The following is a 27,389-nucleotide window of genomic DNA, read 5'->3' as shown; positions in this document are numbered from 1 at the left end:
GGAATGAACACAGGTGAACCTAATGACTAATCAACAGAACGTGTAAAACTAGATAAAACAAGACAGGGCAAACAGAACCAATAATGAGTCTAACTGCTCCTGAATCACTCATTTGAGAACATAGGAGCAAGGAATACTGCATGTTGAACCTTGTTCATCGAGCTCTTCTTACCAGCTGCTTAACTTTCTTCGCTTTAGTGGGGTTCAAGGAGTAGGCAGAGGTGTATAAACTGTGCACCAAATCTGTGTGAGACCACAAAACTAACAGCTCAACATGCGGGCGCTGGTAACGCTGCTGACACTACTGCTGCTACAATATGATCCAACATGTGGAGCGACTGACCCGTAAGAACATTTATCATTATCCTTTTCATTTAAGCAGATATGCAGAATACTACACCGTCAAAAAAGGCACAAAAGCTATCACTGGGGCAGTACCATTTGAAAAAGTACAACGTCGCACATAAAGGGTCCATGTAGTATCAACGTCAAGATACAAAGTGTGTACATATTTGTATCTAAATGATAAAGGATAGATGTTTTTTTTAAAGGGCACCATCCCGGTGACCGGTTTTCTATATATTTTTTGGGCACCGTAAAGTTTGAGGATTATTTGTCAGCTTTCATCAGGTGCTGAGGTTAAGTCATGAATGACATTCAAATAACATGTGTATACATAAATATCTTTTGAATTGGTCAGACTGCTAATTGATAATAAATACATGACTATATGAAATGCATAAAATTAATGTTTCGTTTTATTTGTTTAGCCTTTTAATTCACTCATTCATTTAGTTGAAATGCACCAACCAGTTAACATATGCAACGTATTCGTTTTAAGCCTTATTTCATTTCTACAGAGAGCTGCTGTGTAATGCAAGCACAAATTTGTGCATAATACATTTCCTCAATCGAGCACATGTGCACAATCATAAGTTACTGTATGCTATAAAAAGTGTTTTCTTTGTTTTCTTTCAGCACATACCTGGTGGCAGTCACTTCTCAGGTGTCAGTGGCACAACAGAGACTCTGTGTGCACATATCCATGAGCCCAGTACAAGCCTTTCTTTGGTGGTAACCTTGACATCAAATAATGTAGATGTGACCATTCTTAAAGAGGGCTCTATTAGAAAGAGATTTTACAAGTGTGTGCCTTTCCAGGTCAGTATACTTCACATTACAGTAATTTTGTTATATTGTGGTCATTCTCTTTATTTGTATTTCATATGTTTTAAGTATTTTTCAAAAGCATGCAAGAAAATAAAGTAAATGAAGTAAATATTCAAATAGTCCTATAGTGGTATCTTTAATAGCCTGGTTGGACCATTTAGCAAAGTGAATCTCTAGGCGCAAGATTTAGAAACAAACGTGTCTTTAAAGCTCTTCTTGTGCCTTACTTTTGATCTTTTAGGTCCCTGTGGTGCTTGTAGACACTGTGGCAACTGTCTATGTTAAAATTGAAGGCGCTGAATCACCACTAGACAAAAAAACTCAGATTCTCATAAAGCCTCCAATGAAGCTCATTTTGATCCAAACAGACAAGCCAATCTACAAACCAGGAGAAATCGGTAATGTAGTATTATTAGAAGTTATTCAATTGCAATGCCAGTTCCATATCAATAAATGGGATTTTTAACTGCATACTCTTTGTTCATATTATCAAGTTTACTCTCAATTTATGGCTTATGTGCTACTGTGTTGTTTACAATTGTCTTCCCCAGTAAAATTTCGCATCGTATCTTTGGATTCCAATTTCCTGATTCGCAATCAGAAGGTAAAATTAGTTGTATATCTATAACCTTTTTTGTCTACAGCATAGTCAGTAATTTTCTGTAATGGCCAACAGCAAGAAATTATTTTCTGATGAATTAAGTAATGTTAACGTGCGGTCGGAGTTTGAATGGCTTTTATGCCAGAGTTTCAAACATTGTCACTCTCATACCAGGGATCAAACTAAATATTTTTCTGTTCTTTTGCGTTTCAGTTTCAAACAGTAGAACTCCGGGTACAGTATAAAATCCTTTAAGCACAAGTTTATGTTCCCTTTCTGTCAATCTCCCTGTTATGTTGAGATGACAATATGGGATTTGAACTTGCCCACTCGCAGTGGACGTTCACTCCATCTGAGGTGTAGCCTCCCATGGCGCCTCAATGGCAGACATCGCAGAGATCTATGCCAAACAATTTAGCAAGATTCTACAAGCTACCCGTGGAGCTGGTGTCAGCCTGTATCTTCCATGACACTAGCAGGTTAGATTTGTGTCTGGTTTTTGTGTCACAGCAGCAACCTGGTGGCATCTGTCAGGATCTTCTACTGAAAGGCTGAATGAATGGTCAAGCCTTCTTTTTATACCCATATGTACGAGGCGAAGACTGGCATGTGGATTCCATTCGCCCAATTCATTGGCCTTATGAAATTATGATTAGAGTGATGGGTTCTCTAGTTCAAAGCTCCATACTGTCATCTCATTCCCTCCATCATTGAACAACTTATGTTTAAGTTACGAATGTAACTCCATTTGTTTCTTATTATTTTTATATATATATATATATATATATATATATATATATATATTATTTCCAGCTGTGCTTGGTTTCATTACACTGGGTTTCTTCATTATGTGCCACTTTTAGGATCCTAACTCGAATCGCATTGGTCAGTGGTTGAATCGGCCCACCATGGATGGCATTTTGGATCTGTACCACCGCATGACACCTCAGGCTGCTGAGGGCAACTACATCATCACTGCTTGGGATGAGAATAACCAAGAAACAAAACACTCCTTTGAAATTAAAGGATATGGTTAGAACTAGAAATCAGCTTAAAAACAGGACAAATTATGAAACTTTCAAACTCATCTCCTTGTTTCTTGTAGTTCTGCCTAAATTTGAAGTCAATGTGAATCTTCCAACCGTTATAACTCCCACAAACAAAGAGTTCATACTAAACATTTGTGCTCGGTAAGCATTTCTGTAGAGAACTTTGCTTTATGAGACCAATGGTATTGTATTTTACATCTCATTTATCTGCAATCTTTTTTTTTGTGTAGATACACCTATGGGAAGGGCGTGCAGGGGTCTGTGGCTGCTGAAGTGTGTGGAACAAACTATATCTATAACTGGTATCGCCAAAGTGCACCTAAAACATGCAGAAACTACGTCGTAAAGGTTTGCTACACCCTATAAAATACTTTAATTATAATTAATTTTCCTGATTCAATAAGGTCTGCTTTATGCAGCCACAGTTAGACCCAATAAATATCATTGTTCAATAAACTGCAGAGAAAAGCTTCTCGTAACCTGTCTCAATTATTGTAGTCACTTCATGTCAACGATTTTTGTTCAGACCGACAAGACTGGCTGTGCCTCTCAGGTAATAAATTTGTCTGAATACGGCATGAGTCCAGGAGGATATTTTCACATCAATTACAAAGTAGAAGAGGATGGAACGGGTAAGAGTTTCAAACAAAACTGCTCTTCTCCATTAAAGTTGTCCTAAAAGGACTAATGAAACATGTTCTTCTGGTTTTCCAGGGATTGCTGTGGAGGGTTCAGCCGGTGTTTCTTATAGCAGTGATGTCATCACAGTTTCCTTTGTTGATGCAGCAGATGTATACAAACCTGGGATTGCCTATGAGGGAAAGGTTGGATGATCAAGTTTTTTTTTTCGAAGCCAGTTTATAATAAAAGATGCAGTCAAGTACCCGCATCACAAGATGGTACCAAAACTGTCACTTTAAATTCCATGTTTTTCTTCACATGCTTTTGACAGGTTATGGTCAGTGATGTTTACAACAAACCCCTGAACGGTCAAAGAGTTCATCTCATTGTAAACTACGATTTTAAAAGTGTGAATATGACTCTTACAACAGACAGCAACGGCACAGCTTACTTCTCTTTAGACACCGCAGTTTGGTCAAGTCAACCTGCTTATTTACAGGTTGGTGCTGTTTTTCAACATTATATAACTTTGACGTGCAGTAGCAGGATGTTTGTCATTTATTTAATGTATTCATCCATTTACATTAGGCTCGCCACATTGAGGATAAACTCCAGAATGGTTTCTGGCCAACAGAAAGATCTTATAATGGAGGCAATCTTTCGTTAAGGCCGTTCTACTCTAAAAGCAAAAGTTTTCTAAAGATAATTTCGACTTTAAACCCATTGAGTTGTGCGATTGATGCAAATGTGGAGTCCAGTTACATCATTCAGGGCAGTGCACTGAAAAAGGGACAGAAAATACTGGATGTTTTCTACATGGTATGTATAACTCTAAATGCATGTACAGTAGAACACTAAATCTAAACAATGTTTGGTTGCATTTCATAAACTTTCACACAATATTTTTCCACCTTGTGTGTCACAGGTCTTTTCGAAAGGCAGTATGGTTCAAAATGGACTTGTCTCTGTCAACGTGCAGTTGGGAATGGGTAGGAAATGGTTATTGCAGAAAAAGCACAGTAATTATTGTACTGTTGAATGTTCGAAGAACCTCCTTTGCTTTCGTTGACCGGTTTCTTCACTTTATTTCAGAAAACAAAGGCAAATTGTCATTCACATTAAAAAAGACCACAGCCCTGTCTCCATTCGCCCAGGTGGCGGTGTACACAGTTCTTCCTAACGGAGAAACTGTAGCAGACAGTTGGAACTTCCCCATCGAACAATGCTTGCCAAACAAGGTCAATAAATACCAGATGAAATGCATTTAAAATGCCAATCTTTAATATTATTTATTCAATAATGCTTCGTGTATGATTAACGTGTATCTGTGCTCCAGGTTTCCTTAACTTTCTCATCTTCCACGGCTCTGCCTAAAGACACAACGACTCTAAACCTGAAAGCCCAGCCTGGCTCCCTTTGCTCCGTCAGGTCCATTGATCAGAGCGTACTGGTTTTAAAACCAGAGGCTCAACTCAACGCTGCCTTTGTAAGACATATTCAACCGATGAATATTTTAAGTTTTTGATTCTGCAATGTCAATTCATCCTGTAAATTAACTTGAAATCTGTAGGTTTTTGGAATGTTACCAGTCCAAATGCTGGGGGATTACCCCTACCAAGTCTGGGAAAATGAAGATCCCTGTATACCTAGAGACTGGCATCCAGTAGACCCCCCAATACTGATAAGGGATCCAATTGGTCCCCTATTGCTGGCGAGAGAAAGACGCTCACGCTTGTATTACCCTTATTACAATAGAAACGATGCACACAGTACCTTTAAAGTAAGATATCATATTCTCCACTTTCAGTGGTTGGTTTTTGTTAATCATTCACTATCCATTTAAAAATGAGACCTGATGCTTGCTTCTAGGCAATTGGAGTCAAAATTGCTACCAACTCTGATGTGAAGGAACCTGTTAACTGTTATGGAACTATTGTTATGAGGCCAGATATGGGTGAGTAATTTCATCTTCGTTTCGAAATTCTGTAGTTCTCTTTCCTGCCACTTTATCTGCTCAAATAGTTGCAGAAGCTGCTGTTCAACCCGCTGCAAGAGAAGAAATTATGGCTGTTGGTCCACCTGTGGAAAAATCTGTTCAAAATTCAATCCGCAAGTTATTTCCAGAAACTTGGATATGGGATCTTGTGCCTGTGGGGTGTGTAGTTTATGCTAAACTTATGATGCCTCCCTTCATTTCTAACACACAAATCGATTATACTAGCATGGATATGTTTATTCATTAGGAGGTCTGGATCATTGACTCTTACAAAGACCGTTCCTGACACCATCACTAAATGGGCCACCGACGCTTTCTGCACGTCTTCTGTTGGTTTTGGCGTGGCACCCAGCACTGCTCTCACTGCCTTCCAGCCGTTCTTTGTCAGCCTCACGCTCCCCTACTCTGTTATACGTGGAGAGGAGCTCTCACTCAAAGCCACTGTATTCAACTACCTCCCCAAATGTATTATGGTGAGTCACCTGAATAATTCTTATATGCACAGGACTAACATTTAATGTTTTATACACAAACAATTATGTAAAAAAATAATTTTCTGTCAGGTGGAGTGACAGAATTATACCATGAAGTTTTTCCTACAAAATTAGACTATGGATGTGTCAAAGTTTTTCTGCCAGATTTGCTGTCTTCTGAAATTTTTCATTTTGATAAAATATAAAAATAAAAACGTTGTTAAATCTTCTGGCCGCCAGAAGTAAAATGGCTTTTTTCCATGTAAAATCTAGTTTCCCCATTTCTTCTAAATTTGTCGTCCCTTCTGTTACTATGCATTTTCTTTTCTTACAGATGTTTTTGACCATTTCAAAAATATATAAAATGTTAAAGGAATTTATTCTTTTACAGATTATGTTAAAAATAACTGTCTTTGTGTGTTATAACGTACAGGTGAAGGTCACGTTGGAAAATTCAGAAAAGTTCTCAGCTCTGCCTTGTAATGGCTGCAATTACACTCAATGTCTTTGTAATGAAGAGAGCAAAACCTTTGAGTGGACGGTTACAGCAACGGTTCTGGGTAAGTGTGTATATATATGAGCACAACCAATAAAACATCTTTTTTTTTATGACAAGATGGCAGCATTTATAGAAAATATGTACTGGCAATGCCCCACCAGGCATTTGATGGCTACACTGGTATGCATTTTGAACGTTGCATGAAATGCCAATGATTGAATCATTAGTTCACTCCTGAAATTCCTACTATGGAAACTTATTTCATAAAAAATGTAAAACATATGATTCAATTATTGGTATACCTTTTATTTTAAAGGAGTAGTTCACTTCAGAATTCGCCCCATTGACTTTCCGTAGTAATTTTTATTCCTACTATCGAAAGTCAATTGGGCCGTATTTTGAGGTGAACTACTAACATGTAGAGTAAAATAAATATCCATGCAAGGACGGTGTTTACTTGTGACTCAATTTGTATATTATAGGAGAGGTGAAGGTGACTGTGAAAGCTGAGACCATGAGGACTCAAGAACGATGTGGGAATGAGGTTGTGACTGTGCCAGAAGGACGCCGTATTGACACTGTGGTGCAGTCGTTTCTGGTCGAGGTGAGCCTTTCTAAAACGGAAGTTATAGCCTTAGAATTCAGCATCCTGGATTAGTTAATAAAGCTGTTCTTTGCAATAAGTCCCTTTTTTAAAAAAACATCAACAGGGCAAAGCAATTGTTGCCTATAGTGTAGGCTACTACACAGAATTTTCAAGGAAATATTGCTGGTTAAGAAAAGTCTTTCTGCAAAATAAATGTTTTATTGATAACTAAAAGGATATAAAGAATTACATTTCGTCAAAACAATAACTGAAGTTTTTTATTTGTCAGGCTGAGGGAGTTAAGCAGATTATCACTCAGAATGAACTCATCTGTTTAACAGGTTAGTAAAATTGTTCGTCCTCTTAAATAATGTTCCTTGTTCAAAACAATTTAAGCACTATGGGCATGTGACATACCATCAGTTAACACAAAAAATAAATCCTTGATACCCAGGTTTGACTAGAAAAAAGGACCCACCTCCAAAGGGATAATTTGGACAAAGTACAAATATTAATCCACATAATCATATTAATGAAGTTAAATACAAACTGCATAGTTTAAACCCTCTGTAATTGTTGTATTTTGTGTAAGTGACACATGCTGTTTTGAAAATTGAAATATTCCTTTATACAGAATCTGAAAGTCAACGATCATCCTCACCGTATTGATAATAAAGCACCATATAGATTATAAAGCAACAGAGACGTATCATTGACTTAAATTATATTTCTGTTAGGTAACCAAGTGAACACAACTGTCTCTCTTAAACTCCCTGAAGTTATTGTCAAGGATTCTGAAAAAAGCTTTGTCACTGTACTGGGTGAGTTAAATTTTTATACACACACTATTAATATCCACCTCATGCTATTTATTGTATGGACCTCAGGACATGTGTAGACATGAACTGCTCCTGACTACTGTTTGTGTCACAGGTGATCTGATCAGTCATGCTTTAAAAAACATTGCTGATCTGTTGCGTATGCCTTACGGCTGTGGTGAGCAGAACATGCTGAACTTTGCACCCAATATTTACATCCTTCAGTACTTGGAGAGCAGTGGACTGCTCACACCTGATATTTTGGCACGAGCTAAAACTTATCTGGAGACTGGTGAGAACTAAGACTTGTTCTGGGTTTAGACTATGCCTCATACAGTCGCCACATTTCGGCAGACAGAAAAGGAGTCAAAATCATTTCAGTGAACTTTAGTCTATAGCGGGGTTCCTCAAATCTTACCCTGGAGGGCCGGAGCACTGCAGAGTTTAGCTCCAACCCTGATCAAACTTGCATACCTGTGATACTGAACACCTTAATCAGCATGCTCAGGTGTGTTTGATCAGGGCTGGAGTTAAACTTTGCAGTGCTCCGGCCCTCCAGGGTAAGATTTGAGGAACCCTGGTCTATACCATAATTGAGCATAAAATGATTACAGTAAATCAAACTTCCAATCTAGCAAAATGGAACTTCCTGGAAGACTTAATGTTCTAATATTTGATAGCAAGTCTACAAATGATACAAATCTTTTATTTCAATCAAAAATTCTAAAACCTTTCCGATTCTGAATATTGCTTACTCATAAATGCAGCACTGTGTTTAAATGAGGCAAAAACTTGAGCAATTCAAGTTACTGTTTTTTTTTTTTTTTAACAGGCTACCAAACACAGCTGAATTACAAACATTCTGATGGATCTTACAGCGCCTTTGGGAACAGTGATCCTTCTGGGCACACCTGGTCTGTTTAGAAACAATGAAGCTACTTCTATATTTATACTTTGACTATGTTGCACAAAAAAAGTATAGTTTTGGAAAACTTTTTTTTTACTCTTCATGTTAACTGCATATGTGATGAAGATTTTCGAAGGGGCAAAGAAACATGTGTTTGTAGATGAAACCAACATCGATCAGGCAAAGAATTGGTTGGGTCAGCTCCAGCAGGGGAATGGGTGCTTTAAAACAGTGGGCATCCTTTACCACAATGAAATGAAGGTAAGAATGGAAACCTTTAAGCAAACTTAAAATTAAAAGGATTGCTTTTGACAGCTCAGATGAACTAAACATTCAGATCTCCAGGGTTGTTGGGCTGTTGTTGTTGGATAACATTGTACATCACTAATGTGTCTGCTGTAATGTCTCTCTGCCTTGTTTCTTCATTCACAGGGTGGTGTCAGTGATGATGTCACTCTCACCGCATACATCGTTGCAGCTTTTCTGGAACTGGGCATGAAAACAACCGTAAGTGATTTATGGAGTCTTAACAAACTTGAAGGCCTGTGGCACACCAAACGTATGTGTTATACCAGAGCTTTTCACCCATTTTGACAAGCTTCTCTATTCATATTGCTTGCATTGATAGCAGGGTTGCGGTGTAGCTGCAAATAGAGATATTAGACAGTAGGGTTGAATCTCTAAAGATGTTTGAACAGGATACTACTGTCTATACAGTCCTCTAAATTTGACTAAATCCAGATGATTTAAACTGAACCCAAACCCTGAAGTAGGCTGTCGCTAAATTGTGTAAAGTACACTTCAGAAAACATGAACACTTTGGTTTTTGAATGTTCATGACTGGCTTCAATAGTTGGCTTAGCTATACACAATGTTTGTGTGTGTGTAGTGTGACATGAGCCTGACTTCATAAAGAAAATGAATCTAACAGAGATTTGACTTTCATGCGCTTTAAGGATCCCATGGTGAAGCAAGGCCTTGTTTGTCTGAAAGAAGCTTCCAGCAACCTTGACAACACGTACTTCACTGCCCTGGTCGCCTACACATTCACTCTGGCTGGAGACCAAGAGATGAGACCGAAACTCGTCTCCAACTTGGACAATCGAGTCAAGAGAGATGGTGCCATTCCGCTCAAAACATTTTTAAATGATTTTCTATTCAAATTAAGAAATCAAACCAAAAGTCCAGTCTCATGGGCTCTTCTCATTGTCTTTTCAGGTGTTGGCCGATATTGGACTCAAACAAATGGGAAACTGACAGGCTCTTTAGATGTAGAGATGACTTCATACGTGTTGTTGGCGCTTCTCTCTGGGCCAACACTGCCATCATTTAAACTGGACTATTCTGCTACCATAGTGCACTGGCTGGCCAAGAGGCAAAATGCCTTTGGAGGTTTCTCCTCTTCTCAGGTACTGTACTTTCAAGGCACTTTATTCATTCATAGTTCATCTACAATGGTTCTCCGTCAAAGGGTATAAACCTAGTGTTTCAATATGTAGGCCTATGCTGTTTTGACAAAACGTGTCATTTGCTTCCTTGCCCTCTATGAACAGGACACTGTGGTGGCCCTCCAGGCACTTGCTAAATACAGTGCTGCCACCTACAGTCCAACAGGATCCGTTGTTGTCAATGTGACCTCCCCCTCAAGCCAGAAATACAACTTCATTGTCAACCAGAGTAACCGATTGCTTTACCAGGAGAGACCGCTGCTGCCACCTACAGGAAGCTTCACAGTCGCTACACGAGGCCAGGGCTGTGTGTTTGTGCAGGTCAGGAAGATGCCAAAAATGCTTTTCAAAAATGAAAATTTACTAACCATCCTGCCATGTCTAATGTAAATTATGTAATTGTTTCGGCTGAATTAAAACAAATTATTTTTTTGAAATGTCAACATGTTACTCCATTGGGTTTATAAAAGACTTCAGAACAGAAATGAATTCACATCGCCTTATAAATCATAATGGAAAGTCAACATCTTAGGACACGCATGAACTATTGAGTTCTTGTGACAAGATGTCCTATAATATTTTGTCAAGATCCTTTTTTGTGAACCGTTCATTTACCAGCTACTGAAATGATGTTAAATGTGGCCTTGCGCATCACCTTATTGTTTCCTTTTCTCAGTTTTCCATGCACTACAATGTCCTGCCCTCTAACTCCTTGGCCTTCACCATCAAAACTGATGCAACTTCAACTTGTCAAAGGAAACAGTACTATACTGTTACGTTAACGTTTACACTCATGTGAGCAGCAGCTTTACTTCATTCACGGATCAGCCCTCATAAGTTTAAAACATGTTTTTTTTTATGTCTAATAATGACGCTAATTAATAACAATTTTGCTACAAATATATGTATATTGTAAAAGCACTAAATGAGTGCCTTGAAATTCAATTAATCACTGTACGGTTTACAAGGACATGTACAATATTTTCAAGGTTTAAAAAGTATATTAGACCATAAAAGACCTTCGAAGCCCTCATTACAGGAACAGACTCTTCTATCAACGGTTCCTTTTGTTTGCCGTTTATCAGGCCACATACAGAACACTGAACTATATTTGTGATTGTTGGTGATATTGTTATAGATATAATGGTCCACGAGGAGAGACAAACATGGTGATCATTAATGTGAAATTGTTGTCTGGATTCCTTGTCTCTACAAACTGTGAGTGACACTTTCAGGCCTTCAGTCTTGTTTTCTTATCTCAAGCTCGGCAGCGTTTTATTGTTTTCATTGGTCTCTGTCTATAGCTTCAGCAGGATTCAAGAATCAAACTTGTGGAGCAGAATGAAGGGCATGTCATGTTGTATTTAGATGGGGTAAGTCTAAATGTAAATAGAGGAATTTTAAAATGGATTTTGTCATTTGAATATAATTGATATGAACATCAGGTGTCTTTCTCTTAAGATGAAAAAGGATGAGGAGAAATCCTTTACCTTGATGCTTTTGCAGAACGTAGTGGTGAAGAACCTGAAACCAGCTGTGGTGACTGTCTACGATTACTACAAGACTAGTATGTTTTTTGGGTTTTTTTACATGTCATTTTTATTTTTGATATTGAAGTGTAAAGCAATGCTTGAAGGGTGGTAAATTTAGCCTGTAAATATTTTGAGCTGGGCAATAAACATGTTTTAAACTAATTGTTCTTGCCAGATAAAATTTATTTGATGTAAATTTTAAATGGGTTTAATTCCTCAAAAGATGCCAAGTATACTGTATGGAATCTGCATCAAATTTGACAGCGTATGCATTTTCTTATAATATAATTGAAGTTGATTATGCAATTTCCATTATTTACAGTAAAGTCCTGTTTTTGTAAATCCCTGACACAAATATGTAGATGTCATATACTTTTGGTAAACTGCAGGTTTAAAGCATTTTTTCTTTTTTAGGTGACGGTGGTGAGAAGCAGTACACCTCCCCATGTTAAGTAATGTGTCGGTAAGTAATTGTTGACAATTTGAAACGTGTATTTACATAAGTTCCATTTGTCATTTTTGAGAATTGTGAACTTAAAATTGAACGCTTAATTGTTGTAGACTTTGAAAGTCATGTGACCTATACATTCTTATTAATTTAAAGTGCTGTCACTGGACAATCCAGAGGTGATATTCAATGGTGTGACTTCATTTCATCAGACCTTCAAGATCAAGGATGGAATTAATACTGCCGCATGATTTGTTCTTATATCTTCTGAATTTCTTAAAATCAGAATATACTGATGACATGCTACTGTGTATATGAACTGTAAATGATAATCAAAACCCAGCTTTATGACCTCAAATGATTCAGAAGATTGCAATGATGCTATTAAATCATTTCTGCTTCTAAATCATGTGTCCTGTAGTTTAATTTATTACAACACATACATTGGCGCTACTTTAGTACATCAGCCTGGAATGTAATACTCTTTTGAATTACAGGATTTATTTCAAAAGTAGAAAATTCAGTCCTGAAAGTCATAGGGTTAACTAAATCTATTTGACACATGCATATATATTATCAAAGCTCCATATTGTTTGCAAATTTTCATGCAAAGAAATAAAAAACAAATGTTCACCCACTCAGGAAATAAAAATGAATGTTAACCGCATGACGTTAAGAGTGATCAGTAGTCTGTTGAACACTTGTACAGTTTCACATCGTTTTAAATTCTTCCTCGCCACCTTTATTTACTGCTCCTATAAAGGAAGTTACGAAATTGAGCTGGGCTTTCGTTTCGTAACCGTCAGGTCAGTCTACAAATGAATATTTACAATAAAACTAAGGCGTGTATCACCGCATTAAGTCATAAGAAGGAATACAAGCTTTTACGAAAGCCAGTTTTTTTTCATAAAAGTACGAAATAACACCACTTGAATGTATCGCAATTTTAAGTGGTAAATATTTTTACAGAAAATAGTAAAAAAAGCTTGGGAAGGATGTCACTATTTACTCAAAAGTCTTACTTAATCTCAAAAGTTTTGAGAAGTATTGAAATCCGTACTATTGGAAGGTATATGAAGTAAGAAACTACAGTAAGAAACTGGCAAACCTGCTGCAAAAACATCAGTTTTACAGTGTACGTACAGCTTACAGTGAGTTTCTCATAAACCACTAGCTTTGAAGCAAGGTTAACGCACACGGAATAGGCAAAACTACCTCCGAGAAATACAAGAGAAACCGCAGAAGATAATGTTTATTTGGGAAAATGTCTTTTGACAACACTTTAACTGCAACCGCACTTACAAAGGATACTTGCACAGACGGAGAGAACAGCGAGGTGAGTGACGTTAACAGAATGCGCTCTATTTGCAAGAGATAAAGGGGTTCGCAATGCTACAAACTTATGGAATATTAAATATATTCTGTTTACTATTTTTATATATTATTTCTTTGTCGATCTAGGAATATTATTCCATTAATCCATTAGGTTTATGTAAGCATGTCTTATATATATATATATATATATATATATATATATATAGAAATCAGAAATGACCGGGTAAGGTGCAGACGCAAGAGATCTGATTTCAGCCGATTTTAATATGGATACATTCAATCAATCCATATTAATATTTTCAAAACAAATATAATTTCTATTATCGAATAAGTCTAACAAATTTGCAGCTTTTTATTATTTTTGAATATTATCTCTCTTAAATACTAAATAGGGTGATTTAAAGATATAATATATATACATATATATATATATATACGTATGAGAATACAATTTTAGCAAACAAAAATATGTTATTAATATTCATTTAAAAAAAGTTTGACTTCATTTTTCAGTTTCCATATTTAAGTTTATTTAACACATTTTACTACCACAATTATTGCACTTTTTCCAGGAATGAAAGAAAAATATGTTCTGAAATATGGTCTGTGTACTTTGGAAATGAGTTGCAAAATTTACACAATATAGGAACCTTCGAGAAGGAGAAATATCACATACACGTTTTAAACGAATTTCTTTTGTTTTTCGGGAGAAACTGGAAACTTTAAATTGGATGTTTTCATATTTAAGCATTCGTTTGTCAGAGAAAATATCTAAATTCTTTTATACATTCTTGACATGGTTAAGAGTTCGTCAAATTTAAGCTTTAGAACATTTCTCACTTTTAAACTCAGTTGGCCCAAGAAAAATGCGATAAAAAGACGTTTCCAGTCGACATGACACCGCGATTTGGGAAGTGTCCGTGTTGCCTGCGCTGTTTTCACATCTCCCTTTACTGCAGACGCCTACTCTTGGCTTGTCTTCAGGCGAGGCAAGGTCCATCTCAATCAATCATTTAAAATATTATATAAAAATATATGTTATATGCAAAGAAATCGGATTTGATGTGAGAGTCTGAACAATAACAAGACAAATGAGTGACGGAATGAACACAGGTGAACCTAATGACTAATCAACAGAACGTGTAAAACTAGATAAAACAAGACAGGGCAAACAGAACCAATAATGAGTCTAACTGCTCCTGAATCACTCATTTGAGAACATAGGAGCAAGGAATACTGCATGTTGAACCTTGTTCATCGAGCTCTTCTTACCAGCTGCTTAACTTTCTTCGCTTTAGTGGGGTTCAAGGAGTAGGCAGAGGTGTATAAACTGTGCACCAAATCTGTGTGAGACCACAAAACTAACAGCTCAACATGCGGGCGCTGGTAACGCTGCTGACACTACTGCTGCTACAATATGATCCAACATGTGGAGCGACTGACCCGTAAGAACATTTATCATTATCCTTTTCATTTAAGCAGATATGCAGAATACTACACCGTCAAAAAAGGCACAAAAGCTATCACTGGGGCAGTACCATTTGAAAAAGTACAACGTCGCACATAAAGGGTCCATGTAGTATCAACGTCAAGATACAAAGTGTGTACATATTTGTATCTAAATGATAAAGGATAGATGTTTTTTTTAAAGGGCACCATCCCGGTGACCGGTTTTCTATATATTTTTTGGGCACCGTAAAGGTTGAGGATTATTTGTCAGCTTTCATCAGGTGCTGAGGTTAAGTCATGAATGACATTCAAATAACATGTGTATACATAAATATCTTTTGAATTGGTCAGACTGCTAATTGATAATAAATACATGACTATATGAAATGCATAAAATTAATGTTTCGTTTTATTTGTTTAGCCTTTTAATTCACTCATTCATTTAGTTGAAATGCACCAACCAGTTAACATATGCAACGTATTCGTTTTAAGCCTTATTTCATTTCTACAGAGAGCTGCTGTGTAATGCAAGCACAAATTTGTGCATAATACATTTCCTCAATCGAGCACATGTGCACAATCATAAGTTACTGTATGCTATAAAAAGTGTTTTCTTTGTTTTCTTTCAGCACATACCTGGTGGCAGTCACTTCTCAGGCAGTCAGTGGCACAACAGAGACTCTGTGTGCACATATCCATGAGCCCAGTACAAGCCTTTCTTTGGTGGTAACCTTGACATCAAATAATGTAGATGTGACCATTCTTAAAGAGAGCTCTATTAGAAAGAGATTTTACAAGTGTGTGCCTTTCCAGGTCAGTATACTTCACATTACAGTAATTTTGTTATATTGTGGTCATTCTCTTTTTTTTGTATGTCATATGTTTTTAGTAAGTATTTTTCAAAATCATGCAAGAAAATAAAAGTAAATGAAGTAAAGATTCAAATAGTCCTATAGTGGTATCTTTAATAGCCTGGTTGGACCATTTAGCAAAGTGAGTCTCTAGGAGCAAGATTTAGAAACAAACGTGTCTTTAAAGCTCTTCTTGTGCCTTACTTTTGATCTTTTAGGTCCCCGTGGTGCTTGTAGACACTGTGGCAACTGTCTATGTTAAAATTGAAGGCGCTGAATCACCACTAGACAAAAAAACTCAGATTCTCATAAAGCCTCCAATGAAGCTCATTTTGATCCAAACAGACAAGCCAATCTACAAACCAGGAGAAATCGGTAATGTAGTATTATTAGAAGTTATTCAATTGCAATGCCAGTTCCATATCAATAAATGGGATTTTTAACCGCATACTCTTTGTTCATATTATCAAGTTTACTCTCAATTTATGGCTTATGTGCTACTGTGTTGTTTACAATTGTCTTCCCCAGTAAAATTTCGCATCGTATCTTTGGATTCCAATTTCCTGATTCGCAATCAGAAGGTAAAATTAGTTTTATATCTATAACCTTTTTTGTCTACAGCATAGTCAGTAATTTTCTGTAATGGCCAACAGCAAGAAATTATTTTCTGATGAATTAAGTAATGTTAACGTGCGGTCAGAGTTTGAATGGCTTTTATGCCAGAGTTTCAAATATTGTCACTCTCATACCAGGGATCAAACTAAATATTTTTCTGTTCTTTTGCGTTTCAGTTTCAAACAGTAGAACTCCGGGTACAGTATAAAATCCTTTAAGCACAAGTTTATGTTCCCTTTCTGTCAATCTCCCTGTTATGTTGAGATGACAATATGGGATTTGAACTTGCCCACTCGCAGTGGACGTTCACTCCATCTGAGGTGTAGCCTCCCATGGCGCCTCAATGGCAGACATCGCAGAGATCTATGCCAAACAATTTTGCAAGATTCTACAAGCTACCCGTGGAGCTGGTGTCAGCCTGTATCTTCCATGACACTAGCAGGTTAGATTTGTGTCTGGTTTTTGTGTCACAGCAGCAACCTGGTGGCATCTGTCAGGATCTTCTACTGAAAGGCTGAATGAATGGTCAAGCCTTCTTTTTATACCCATATGTACGAGGCGGAGACTGGCATGTGGATTCCATTCGCCCAATTCATTGGCCTTATGAAATTATGATTAGAGTGATGGGTTCTCTAGTTCAAAGCTCCATACTGTCATCTCATTCCCTCCATCATGGAACAACTTATGTTTAAGTTACGAATGTAACTCCATTTTTCTTATATATATTATTTCCAGCTGTGCTTGGTTTCATTACACTGGGTTTCTTCATTATGTGCCACTTTTAGGATCCTAACTCGAATCGCATTGGTCAGTGGTTGAATCGGCCCACCATGGATGGCATTTTAGATCTGTACCACCGCATGACACCTCAGGCTGCTGAGGGCAACTACATCATCACTGCTTGGGATGAGAAGAACCAAGAAACAAAACACTCCTTTAAAATTAAAGGATATGGTTAGAACTAGAAATCAGCTTAAAAACAGGACAAATTATGAAACTTTCAAACTCATCTCCTTGTTTCTTGTAGTTCTGCCTAAATTTGAAGTCAATGTGAATCTTCCAACCGTTATAACTCCCACAAACAAAGAGTTCATACTAAACATTTGTGCTCGGTAAGCATTTCTGTAGAGAACTTTGCTTTATGAGACCAATGGTATTGTATTTTACATCTCATTTATCTGCAATCTTTTTTTTTGTGTAGATACACCTATGGGAAGGGCGTGCAGGGGTCTGTGGCTGCTGAAGTGTGTGGAACAAACTATATCTATAACTGGTATCGCCAAAGTGCACCTAAAACATGCAGAAACTACGTCGTAAAGGTTTGCTACACCCTATAAAATACTTTAATTATAATTCATTTTCCTGATTCAATAAGGTCTGCTTTATGCAGCCACAGTTAGACCCAATAAATATCATTGTTCAATAAACTGCAGAGAAAAGCTTCTCGTAACCTGTCTCAATTATTGTAGTCACTTCATGTCAACGATTTTTGTTCAGACCGACAAGACTGGCTGTGCCTCTCAGGTAATAAATTTGTCTGAATACGGCATGAGTCCAGGAGGATATTTTCACATCAATTACAAAGTAGAAGAGGATGGAACGGGTAAGAGTTTCAAACAAAACTGCTCTTCTCCATTAAAGTTGTCCTAAAAGGACTAATGAAACATGTTCTTCTGGTTTTCCAGGGATTGCTGTGGAGGGTTCAGCCGGTGTTTCTTATAGCAGTGATGTCATCACAGTTTCCTTTGTTGATGCAGCAGATGTATACAAACCTGGGATTGCCTATGAGGGAAAGGTTGGATGATCAAGTTTTTTTTTTTCGAAGCCAGTTTATAATAAAAGATGCAGTCAAGTACCCGCATCACAAGATGGTACCAAAACTGTCACTTTAAATTCCATGTTTTTCTTCACATGCTTTTGACAGGTTCTGGTCAGTGATGTTTACAACAAACCCCTGAACGGTCAAAGAGTTCATCTCATTGTAAACTACGATTTCAAAAGTGTGAATATGACTCTTACAACAGACAGCAACGGCACAGCTTACTTCTCTTTAGACACCGCAGTTTGGTCAAGTCAACCTGCTTATTTACAGGTTGGTGCTGTTTTTCAACATTATATAACTTTGACGTGCAGTAGCAGGATGTTTGTCATTTATTTAATGTATTCATCCATTTACATTAGGCTCGCCACATTGAGGATAAACTCCAGAATGGTTTCTGGCCAACAGAAAGATCTTTTAATGGAGGCAATCTTTCGTTAAGGCCGTTCTACTCTAAAAGCAAAAGTTTTCTAAAGATAATTTCGACTTTAAACCCATTGAGTTGTGCGATTGATGCAAATGTGGAGTCCAGTTACATCATTCAGGGCAGTGCACTGAAAAAGGGACAGAAAATACTGGATGTTTTCTACATGGTATGTTTAACTCTAAATGCATGTACAGTAGAACACTAAATCTAAACAATGTTTGGTTGCATTTCATAAACTTTCACACAATATTTTTCCACCTTGTGTGTCACAGGTCTTTTCGAAAGGCAGTATGGTTCAAAATGGACTTGTCTCTGTCAACGTGCAGTTGGGAATGGGTAGGAAATGGAAATTACAGAAAACGCACAAATTATTGAGCAGTTGTATGTTCCAAGACCCTCATTTGCTTTGACCGGTTTCTTCCCTTTATTTCAGAAAACAAAGGCAAATTGTCATTCACATTAAAAAAGACCACAGCCCTGTCTCCATTCGCCCAGGTGGCGGTGTACACAGTTCTTCCTAACGGAGAAACTGTAGCAGACAGTTGGAACTTCCCCATCGAACAATGCTTGCCAAACAAGGTCAATAAATACCACATGAAATGCATTTAAAATGCCAATCTTTAATATTATTTATTCAATAATGCTTCGTGTATGATTAACGTGTATCTGTGCTCCAGGTTTCCTTAACTTTCTCATCTTCCACGGCTCTGCCTAAAGACACAACGACTCTAAACCTGAAAGCCCAGCCTGGCTCCCTTTGCTCCATCAGGTCCATTGATCAGAGCGTACTGGTTTTAAAACCAGAGGCTCAACTCAACGCTGCCTTTGTAAGACATATTCAACCGATGAATATTTTAAGTTTTTGATTCTGCAATGTCAATTCATCCTGTAAATTAACTTGAAATCTGTAGGTTTTTGGAATGTTACCAGTCCAAATGCTGGGGGATTACCCCTACCAAGTCTGGGAAAATGAAGATCCCTGTATACCTAGAGACTGGCATCCAGTAGACCCCCCAATACTGATAAGGGATCCAATTGGTCCCCTATTGCTGGCGAGAGAAAGACGCTCACGCTTGTATTACCCTTATTACAATAGAAACGATGCACACAGTACCTTTAAAGTAAGATATCATATTCTCCACTTTCAGTGGTTGGTTTTTGTTAATCATTCACTATCCATTTAAAAATGAGACCTGATGCTTGCTTCTAGGCAATTGGAGTCAAAATTGCTACCAACTCTGATGTGAAGGAACCTGTTAACTGTTATGGAACTATTCTTATGAGGCCAGATATGGGTGAGTAATTTCATCTTCGTTTCGAAATTCTGTAGTTCTCTTTCCTGCCACTTTATCTGCTCAAATAGTTGCAGAAGCTGCTGTTCAACCCGCTGCAAGAGAAGAAATTATGGCTGTTGGTCCACCTGTGGAAAAATCTGTTCAAAATTCAATCCGCAAGTTATTTCCGGAAACTTGGATATGGGATCTTGTGCCTGTGGGGTGTGTAGTTTATGCTAAACTTATGATACCTCCCTTCATTTCTAACACACAAATCGATTATACTAGCATGGATATGTTTATTCATTAGGAGGTCTGGATCATTGACTCTTACAAAGACCGTTCCTGACACAATCACTAAATGGGCCACCGACGCTTTCTGCACGTCTTCTGTTGGTTTTGGCGTGGCACCCAGCACTGCTCTCACTGCCTTCCAGCCGTTCTTTGTCAGCCTCACGCTCCCCTACTCTGTTATACGTGGAGAGGAGCTCTCACTCAAAGCCACTGTATTCAACTACCTCCCCAAATGTATTATGGTGAGTCACCTGAATAATTCTTATATGCACAGGACTAACATTTAATGTTTTATACACCAAAACAATTCTGTAAAAAAATAATTTTCTGTCAGGTGGAGTGACAGAATTATACCATGAAGTTTTTCCTACAAAATTAGACTATGGATGTGTCAAAGTTTTTCTGCCAGATTTGCTGTCTTCTGAAATTTTTCATTTTGATAAAATATAAAAATAAAAACGTTGTTAAATCTTCTGGCCGCCAGAAGTAAAATGGCTTTTTTCCATGTAAAATCTAGTTTCCCCATTTCTTCTAAATTTGTCGTCCCTTCTGTTACTATGCATTTTCTTTTCTTACAGATGTTTTTGACCATTTCAAAAATATATAAAATGTTAAAGGAATTTATTCTTTTACAGATTGTTAAAAATAACTGTCTTTGTGTGTTATAACGTACAGGTGAAGGTCACGTTGGAAAATTCAGAAAAGTTCTCAGCTCTGCCTTGTAATGGCTGCAATTACACTCAATGTCTTTGTGCTGAAGAGAGCAAAACCTTTGAGTGGACGGTTACAGCAACGGTTCTGGGTAAGTGTGTATATATATGAGCACAACCAATAAAACATCTTTTTTTTATGACAAGATGGCAGCATTTATAGAAAATATGTACTGGCAATGCCCCACCAGGCATTTGATGGCTACACTGGTATGCATTTTGAACGTTGCATGAAATGCCAATGATTGAATCATTAGTTCACTCCTGAAATTCCTACTATGGAAACTTATTTCATAAAAAATGTAAAACATATGATTCAATTATTGGTATACCTTTTATTTTAAAGGAGTAGTTCACTTCAGAATTCGCCCCATTGACTTTCCGTAGTAATTTTTATTCCTACTATCGAAAGTCAATGGGGCCGTATTTTGAGGTGAACTACTAACATGTAGAGTAAAATAAATATCCATGCAAGGACGGTGTTTACTTGTGACTCAATTTGTATATTATAGGAGAGGTGAAGGTGACTGTGAAAGCTGAGACCATGAGGACTCAAGAACGATGTGGGAATGAGGTTGTGACTGTGCCAGAAGGACGCCGTATTGACACTGTGGTGCAGTCGTTTCTGGTCGAGGTGAGCCTTTCTAAAACGGAAGTTATAGCCTTAGAATTCAGCATCCTGGATTAGTTAATAAAGCTGTTCTTTGCAATAAGTCCCTTTTTTTAAAAAAAACATCAACAGGGCAAAGCAATTGTTGCCTATAGTGTAGGCTACTACACAGAATTGTCAAGGAAATATTGCTGGTTAAGAAAAGTCTTTCTGCAAAATAAATGTTTTATTGATAACTAAAAGGATATAAAGAATTACATTTCGTCAAAACAATAACTGAAGTTTTTTATTTGTCAGGCTGAGGGAGTTAAGCAGATTATCACTCAGAATGAACTCCTCTGTTTAACAGGTTAGTAAAATTGTTCGTCCTCTTAAATAATGTTCCAGGTTCAAAACAATTTAAGCACTATGGGCATGTGACATACCATCAGTTAACACAAAAAATAAATCCTTGATACCCAGGTTTGACTAGAAAAAAGGACCCACCTCCAAAGGGATAATTTGGACAAAGTACAAATATTAATCCACATAATCATATTAATGAAGTTAAATGCAAACTGCATAGTTTAAACCCTCTGTAATTGTTGTATTTTGTGTAAGTGACACATGCTGTTTTGAAAATTGAAATATTCCTTTATACAGAATCTGAAAGTCAACGATCATCCTCACCGTATTGATAATAAAGCACCATATAGATTATAAAGCAACAGAGACGTATCATTGACTTAAATTATATTTCTGTTAGGTAACCAAGTGAACACAACTGTCTCTCTTAAACTCCCTGAAGTTATTGTCAAGGATTCTGAAAAAAGCTTTGTCACTGTACTGGGTGAGTTAAATTTTTATACACACACTATTAATATCCACCTCATGCTATTTATTGTATGGACCTCAGGACATGTGTAGACATGAACTGCTCCTGACTACTGTTTGTGTCACAGGTGATCTGATCAGTCATGCTTTAAAAAACATTGCTGATCTGTTGCGTATGCCTTACGGCTGTGGTGAGCAGAACATGCTGAACTTTGCACCCAATATTTACATCCTTCAGTACTTGGAGAGCAGTGGACTGCTCACGCCTGATATTTTGGCACGAGCTAAAACTTATCTGGAGACTGGTGAGAACTAAGACTTGTTCTGGGTTTAGAGTATGCCTCATACAGTCGCCACATTTCGGCAGACAGAAAAGGAGTCAAAATCATTTCAGTGAACTTTAGTCTATAGCGGGGTTCCTCAAATCTTACCCTGGAGGGCCGGAGCACTGCAGAGTTTAGCTCCAACCCTGATCAAACTTGCATACCTGTGATACTGAACACCTTAATCAGCATGCTCAGGTGTGTTTGATCAGGGCTGGAGTTAAACTTTGCAGTGCTCCGGCCCTCCAGGGTAAGATTTGAGGAACCCTGGTCTATACCATAATTGAGCATAAAATGATTACAGTAAATCAAACTTCCAATCTAGCAAAATGGAACTTCCTGGAAGACTTAATGTTCTAATATTTGATAGCAAGTCTACAAATGATACAAATCTTTTATTTCAATCAAAAATTCTAAAACCTTTCCGATTCTGAATATTGCTTACTCATAAATGCAGCACTGTGTTTAAATGAGGCAAAAACTTGAGCAATTCAAGTTACTGTTTTTTTTTTTTTAACAGGCTACCAAACACAGCTGAATTACAAACATTCTGATGGATCTTACAGCGCCTTTGGGAACAGTGATCCTTCTGGGCACACCTGGTCTGTTTAGAAACAATGAAGCTACTTCTATATTTATACTTTGACTATGTTGCACAAAAAAAGTATAGTTTTGGAAAACTTTTTTTTATACTCTTCAGGTTAACTGCATATGTGATGAAGATTTTCGAAGGGGCAAAGAAACATGTGTTTGTAGATGAAACCAACATCGATCAGGCAAAGAATTGGTTGGGTCAGCTCCAGCAGGGGAATGGGTGCTTTAAAACAGTGGGCATCCTTTACCACAATGAAATGAAGGTAAGAATGGAAACCTTTAAGCAAACTTAAAATTAAAAGGATTGCTTTTGACAGCTCAGATGAACTAAACATTCAGATCTCCAGGGTTGTTGGGCTGTTGTTGTTGGATAACATTGTACATCACTAATGTGTCTGCTGTAATGTCTCTCTGCCTTGTTTCTTCATTCACAGGGTGGTGTCAGTGATGATGTCACTCTCACCGCATACATCGTTGCAGCTTTTCTGGAACTGGGCATGAAAACAACCGTGAGTGATTTATGGAGTCTTAACAAACTTGAAGGCCTGTGGCACACCAAACATATGTTAACGTATGAGCTTTTCACCCATTTTGACAAGCTTCTCTATTCATATTGCTTGCATTGATAGCAGGGTTGCGGTGTAGCTGCAAATAGAGATATTAGACAGTAAGGTTGAATCTCTAAAGATGTTTGAACAGGATACTACTGTCTATACAGTCCTCTAAATTTGACTAAATCCAGATGATTTAAACTGAACCCAAACCCTGAAGTAGGCTGTCGCTAAATTGTGTAAAGTACACTTCAGAAAACATGAACACTTTGGTTTTTGAATGTTCATGACTGGCTTCAATAGTTGGCTTAGCTATACACAATGTTTGTGTGTGTGTAGTGTGACATGAGCCTGACTTCATAAAGAAAATGAATCTAACAGAGATTTGACTATTGCATGCTCTAAGGATCCCATGGTGAAGCAAGGCCTTGTTTGTCTGAAAGAAGCTTCCAGCAACCTTGACAACATGTACTTCACTGCCCTGGTCGCCTACACATTCACTCTGGCTGGAGACCAAGAGATGAGACAGAAACTCGTCTCCAACTTGGACAATCGAGTCAAGAGAGATGGTGCCATTCCGCTCAAAACATTTTTAAAATAATTTTCTATTCAAATTAAGAAATCAAACCAAAAGTCCAGTCTCATGGGCTCTTCTCATTGTCTTTTCAGGTGTTGGCCGATATTGGACTCAGACAAATGGGAAACTGACAGGCTCTTTAGATGTAGAGATGACTTCATACGTGTTGTTGGCGCTTCTCTCTGGGCCAACACTGCCATCATTTAAACTGGACTATTCTGCTACCATAGTGCACTGGCTGGCCAAGAGGCAAAATGCCTTTGGAGGTTTCTCCTCTTCTCAGGTACTGTACTTTCAAGGCACTTTATTCATTCATAGTTCATCTACAATGGTTCTCCGTCAAAGGGTATAAACCTAGCGTTTCAATATGTAGGCCTATGCTGTTTTGACAAAACGTGTCATTTGCTTCCTTGCCCTCTATGAACAGGACACTGTGGTGGCCCTCCAGGCACTTGCTAAATACAGTGCTGCCACCTACAGTCCAACAGGATCCGTTGTTGTCAATGTGACCTCCCCCTCAAGCCAGAAATACAACTTCATTGTCAACCAGAGTAACCGACTGCTTTACCAGGAGAGACCGCTGCTGCCACCTACAGGAAGCTTCACAGTCGCTACACGAGGCCAGGGCTGTGTGTTTGTGCAGGTCAGGAAGATGCCAAAAATGCTTTTCAAAAATGAAAATTTACTAACCCTCCTGCCATGTCTAATGTAAATTATGTAATTGTTTCGGCTGAATTAAAACAAATTATTTTTTTGAAATGTCAACATGTTACTCCATTGGGTTTATAAAAGTCTTCAGAACAGAAATGAATTCACATCGCCTTATAAATCATAATGGAAAGTCAACATCTTAGGACACGCATGAACTATTGAGTTCTTGTGACAAGATGTCCTATAATATTTTGTCAAGATCCTTTTTTGTGAACCGTTCATTTACCAGCTACTGAAATGATGTTAAATGTGGCCTTGCGCATCACCTTATTTTGTTTCCTTTTCTCAGTTTTCCTTGCACTACAATGTCCTGCCCTCTAACTCCTTGGCCTTCACCATCAAAACTGATGCAACTTCAACTTGTCAAAGGAAACAGTACTATACTGTTACGTTAACGTTTACACTCAGGTGAGCAGCAGCTTTACTTCATTCACGGATCAGCCCTCATAAGTTTAAAACATGTTTTTTTTTTGTCTAATAATGACGCTAATTAATAACAATTTTGCTACAAATATATGTATATTGTTAAAGCACTAAATGAGTGCCTTGAAATTCAATTAATCACTGTACGGTTTACAAGGACATGTACAATATTTTCAAGGTTTAAAAAGTATATTAGACCATAAAAGACCTTCGAAGCCCTCATTACAGGAACAGACTCTTCTATCAACGGTTCCTTTTGTTTGCTGTTTATCAGGCCACATACAGAAAACTGAACTATATTTGTGATTGTTGGTGATATTGTTACAGATATAATGGTCCACGAGGAGAGACCAACATGGTGATCATTAATGTGAAATTGTTGTCTGGATTTGTGCTGGATTCCTTGTCTCTACAAACTGTGAGTGACACTTTCAGGCCTTCAGTCTTGTTTTCTTATCTCAAGCTCGGCAGCGTTTTATTGTTTTCATTGGTCTCTGTCTATAGCTTCAGCAGGATTCAAGAATCAAACTTGTGGAGCAGAATGAAGGGCATGTCATGTTGTATTTAGATGGGGTAAGTCTAAATGTAAATAGAGGAATTTTAAAATGGATTTTGTCATTTGAATATACTTGATATGAACATCAGGTGTCTTTCTTTTAAGATGAAAAAGGATGAGGAGAAATCCTTTACCTTGATGCTTTTGCAGAACGTAGTGGTGAAGAACCTGAAACCAGCTGTGGTGACTGTCTACGATTACTACAAGACTAGTATGTTTTTTGGGTTTTTTTACATGTCATTTTTGATATTGAAGTGTAAAGCAATGCTTGAAGGGTGGTAAATTTAGCCTGTAAATATTTTGAGCTGGGCAATAAACATGTTTTAAACTAATTGTTCTTGCCAGATAAAATTTATTTGATGTAAATTTTAAATGGGTTTAATTCCTCAAAAGATGCCAAGTATACTGTATGGAATCTGCATCAAATTTGACAGCGTATGCATTTTCTTATAATATAATTGAAGTTGATTATGCAATTTACAGTAAAGTCCTGTTTTTGTAAATCCCTGACACAAATATGTAGATGTCATATACTTTTGGTAAACTGCAGGTTTAAAGCATTTTTTCTTTTTTAGGTGACGGTGGTGAGAAGCAGTACACCTCCCCATGTTAAGTAATGTGTCGGTAAGTAATTGTTGACAGTTTGAAACGTGTATTTACATAAGTTCCATTTGTCATTTTTGAGAATTGTGAACTTAAAATTGAACGCTTAATTGTTGTAGACTTTGAAAGTCATGTGACTTATACATTCTTATTAATTTAAAGTGCTGTCACTGGACAATCCAGAGGTGATATTCAATGGTGTGACTTCATTTCATCAGACCTTCAAGATCAAGGATGGAATTAATACTGCCGCATGATTTGTTCTTATATCTTCTGAATTTCTTAAAATCAGAATATACTGATGACATGCTACTGTGTATATGAACTGTAAATGATAATCAAAACCCAGCTTTATGACCTCAAATGATTCAGATGATTGCAATGATGCTATTAAATCGTTTCTGCTTCTAAATCATGTGTCCTGTAGTTTAATTTATTACAACACATACATTGGCGCTACTTTAGTACATCAGCCTGGAATGTAATACTCTTTTGAATTACAGGATTTATTTCAAAAGTAGAAAATTCAGTCCTGAAAGTCATAGGGTTAACTAAATCTATTTGACACATGCATATATATTATCAAAGCTCCATATTGTTTGCAAATTTTCATGCAAAGAAATAAAAAACAAATGTTCACCCACTCAGGAAATAAAAATGAATGTTAACCGCATGACGTTAAGAGTGATCAGTAGTCTGTTGAACA

At 37.4% G+C, this 27,389-nt stretch overlaps 2 protein-coding genes across 2 annotated transcripts; both read left to right on the top strand.

Annotated features, from left to right (window-relative positions):
* The first annotated feature begins 274 nt into the window (after window positions 1-274).
* LOC130412856 (alpha-2-macroglobulin-like protein 1) lies at window positions 275-12,466 on the top strand. Its single transcript, XM_056737637.1, is given in 37 exon segments — window positions 275-345; window positions 979-1,004; window positions 1,007-1,161; window positions 1,412-1,568; window positions 1,722-1,774; window positions 1,985-2,005; window positions 2,635-2,803; window positions 2,877-2,961; window positions 3,051-3,168; window positions 3,347-3,452; window positions 3,535-3,644; window positions 3,773-3,975; window positions 4,080-4,260; window positions 4,367-4,430; window positions 4,534-4,679; window positions 4,778-4,927; window positions 5,012-5,221; window positions 5,311-5,395; window positions 5,473-5,596; window positions 5,685-5,910; window positions 6,344-6,470; window positions 6,892-7,013; window positions 7,285-7,336; window positions 7,733-7,816; window positions 7,929-8,105; window positions 8,646-8,727; window positions 8,825-8,981; window positions 9,153-9,227; window positions 9,677-9,839; window positions 9,939-10,129; window positions 10,274-10,489; window positions 10,845-10,951; window positions 11,307-11,415; window positions 11,482-11,541; window positions 11,630-11,735; window positions 12,115-12,163; window positions 12,305-12,466. Coding segments are annotated over 36 exon segments (4,326 nt in total). The 3' UTR covers window positions 12,153-12,163; window positions 12,305-12,466.
* Window positions 12,467-14,719: 2,253 nt separating this feature from the next.
* Window positions 14,720-27,025, top strand: LOC130412855 (alpha-2-macroglobulin-like protein 1). Its single transcript, XM_056737636.1, has 35 exons — window positions 14,720-14,928; window positions 15,562-15,745; window positions 16,002-16,158; window positions 16,312-16,364; window positions 17,184-17,352; window positions 17,426-17,510; window positions 17,600-17,717; window positions 17,896-18,001; window positions 18,084-18,193; window positions 18,323-18,490; window positions 18,580-18,810; window positions 18,917-18,980; window positions 19,078-19,223; window positions 19,322-19,471; window positions 19,556-19,765; window positions 19,855-19,939; window positions 20,008-20,140; window positions 20,229-20,454; window positions 20,888-21,014; window positions 21,435-21,556; window positions 21,830-21,881; window positions 22,278-22,361; window positions 22,474-22,650; window positions 23,189-23,270; window positions 23,369-23,525; window positions 23,697-23,771; window positions 24,220-24,382; window positions 24,483-24,673; window positions 24,818-25,033; window positions 25,391-25,509; window positions 25,852-25,942; window positions 26,029-26,097; window positions 26,186-26,291; window positions 26,656-26,704; window positions 26,846-27,025. Exons 1-34 carry the CDS (start codon window positions 14,858-14,860, stop codon window positions 26,691-26,693), a joined length of 4,335 nt encoding a protein of 1,444 aa, XP_056593614.1. The 5' UTR covers window positions 14,720-14,857; the 3' UTR covers window positions 26,694-26,704; window positions 26,846-27,025.
* The last annotated feature ends 364 nt before the right edge of the window (window positions 27,026-27,389 follow it).

The sequence above is a fragment of the Triplophysa dalaica genome, chromosome 23 (genome assembly GCF_015846415.1).
Source record: "Triplophysa dalaica isolate WHDGS20190420 chromosome 23, ASM1584641v1, whole genome shotgun sequence".
In the NCBI taxonomy this organism is placed as follows: Eukaryota; Metazoa; Chordata; class Actinopteri; order Cypriniformes; family Nemacheilidae; genus Triplophysa; species Triplophysa dalaica.
Note: the sequence above shows the minus strand (reverse complement) of the source record. Positions and strands in the feature narration are given on the sequence as shown.

What these genes read in the sequence shown, in the direction of transcription:
- LOC130412855 (XM_056737636.1), top strand. Translation starts at nt 14,858, where the DNA reads ATGCGGGCGCTGGTAACGCTGCTGACACTACTGCTGCTACAATATGAT. An exon ending in TGGGATCTTGTGCCTGTGGG is followed by an intron (nt 20,141 to 20,228) that starts GTGTGTAGTTTA and finishes TTTATTCATTAG; the next exon opens with GAGGTCTGGATCATTGACTC. An exon ending in TGCAGTCGTTTCTGGTCGAG is followed by an intron (nt 21,557 to 21,829) that starts GTGAGCCTTTCT and finishes TTTATTTGTCAG; the next exon opens with GCTGAGGGAGTTAAGCAGAT.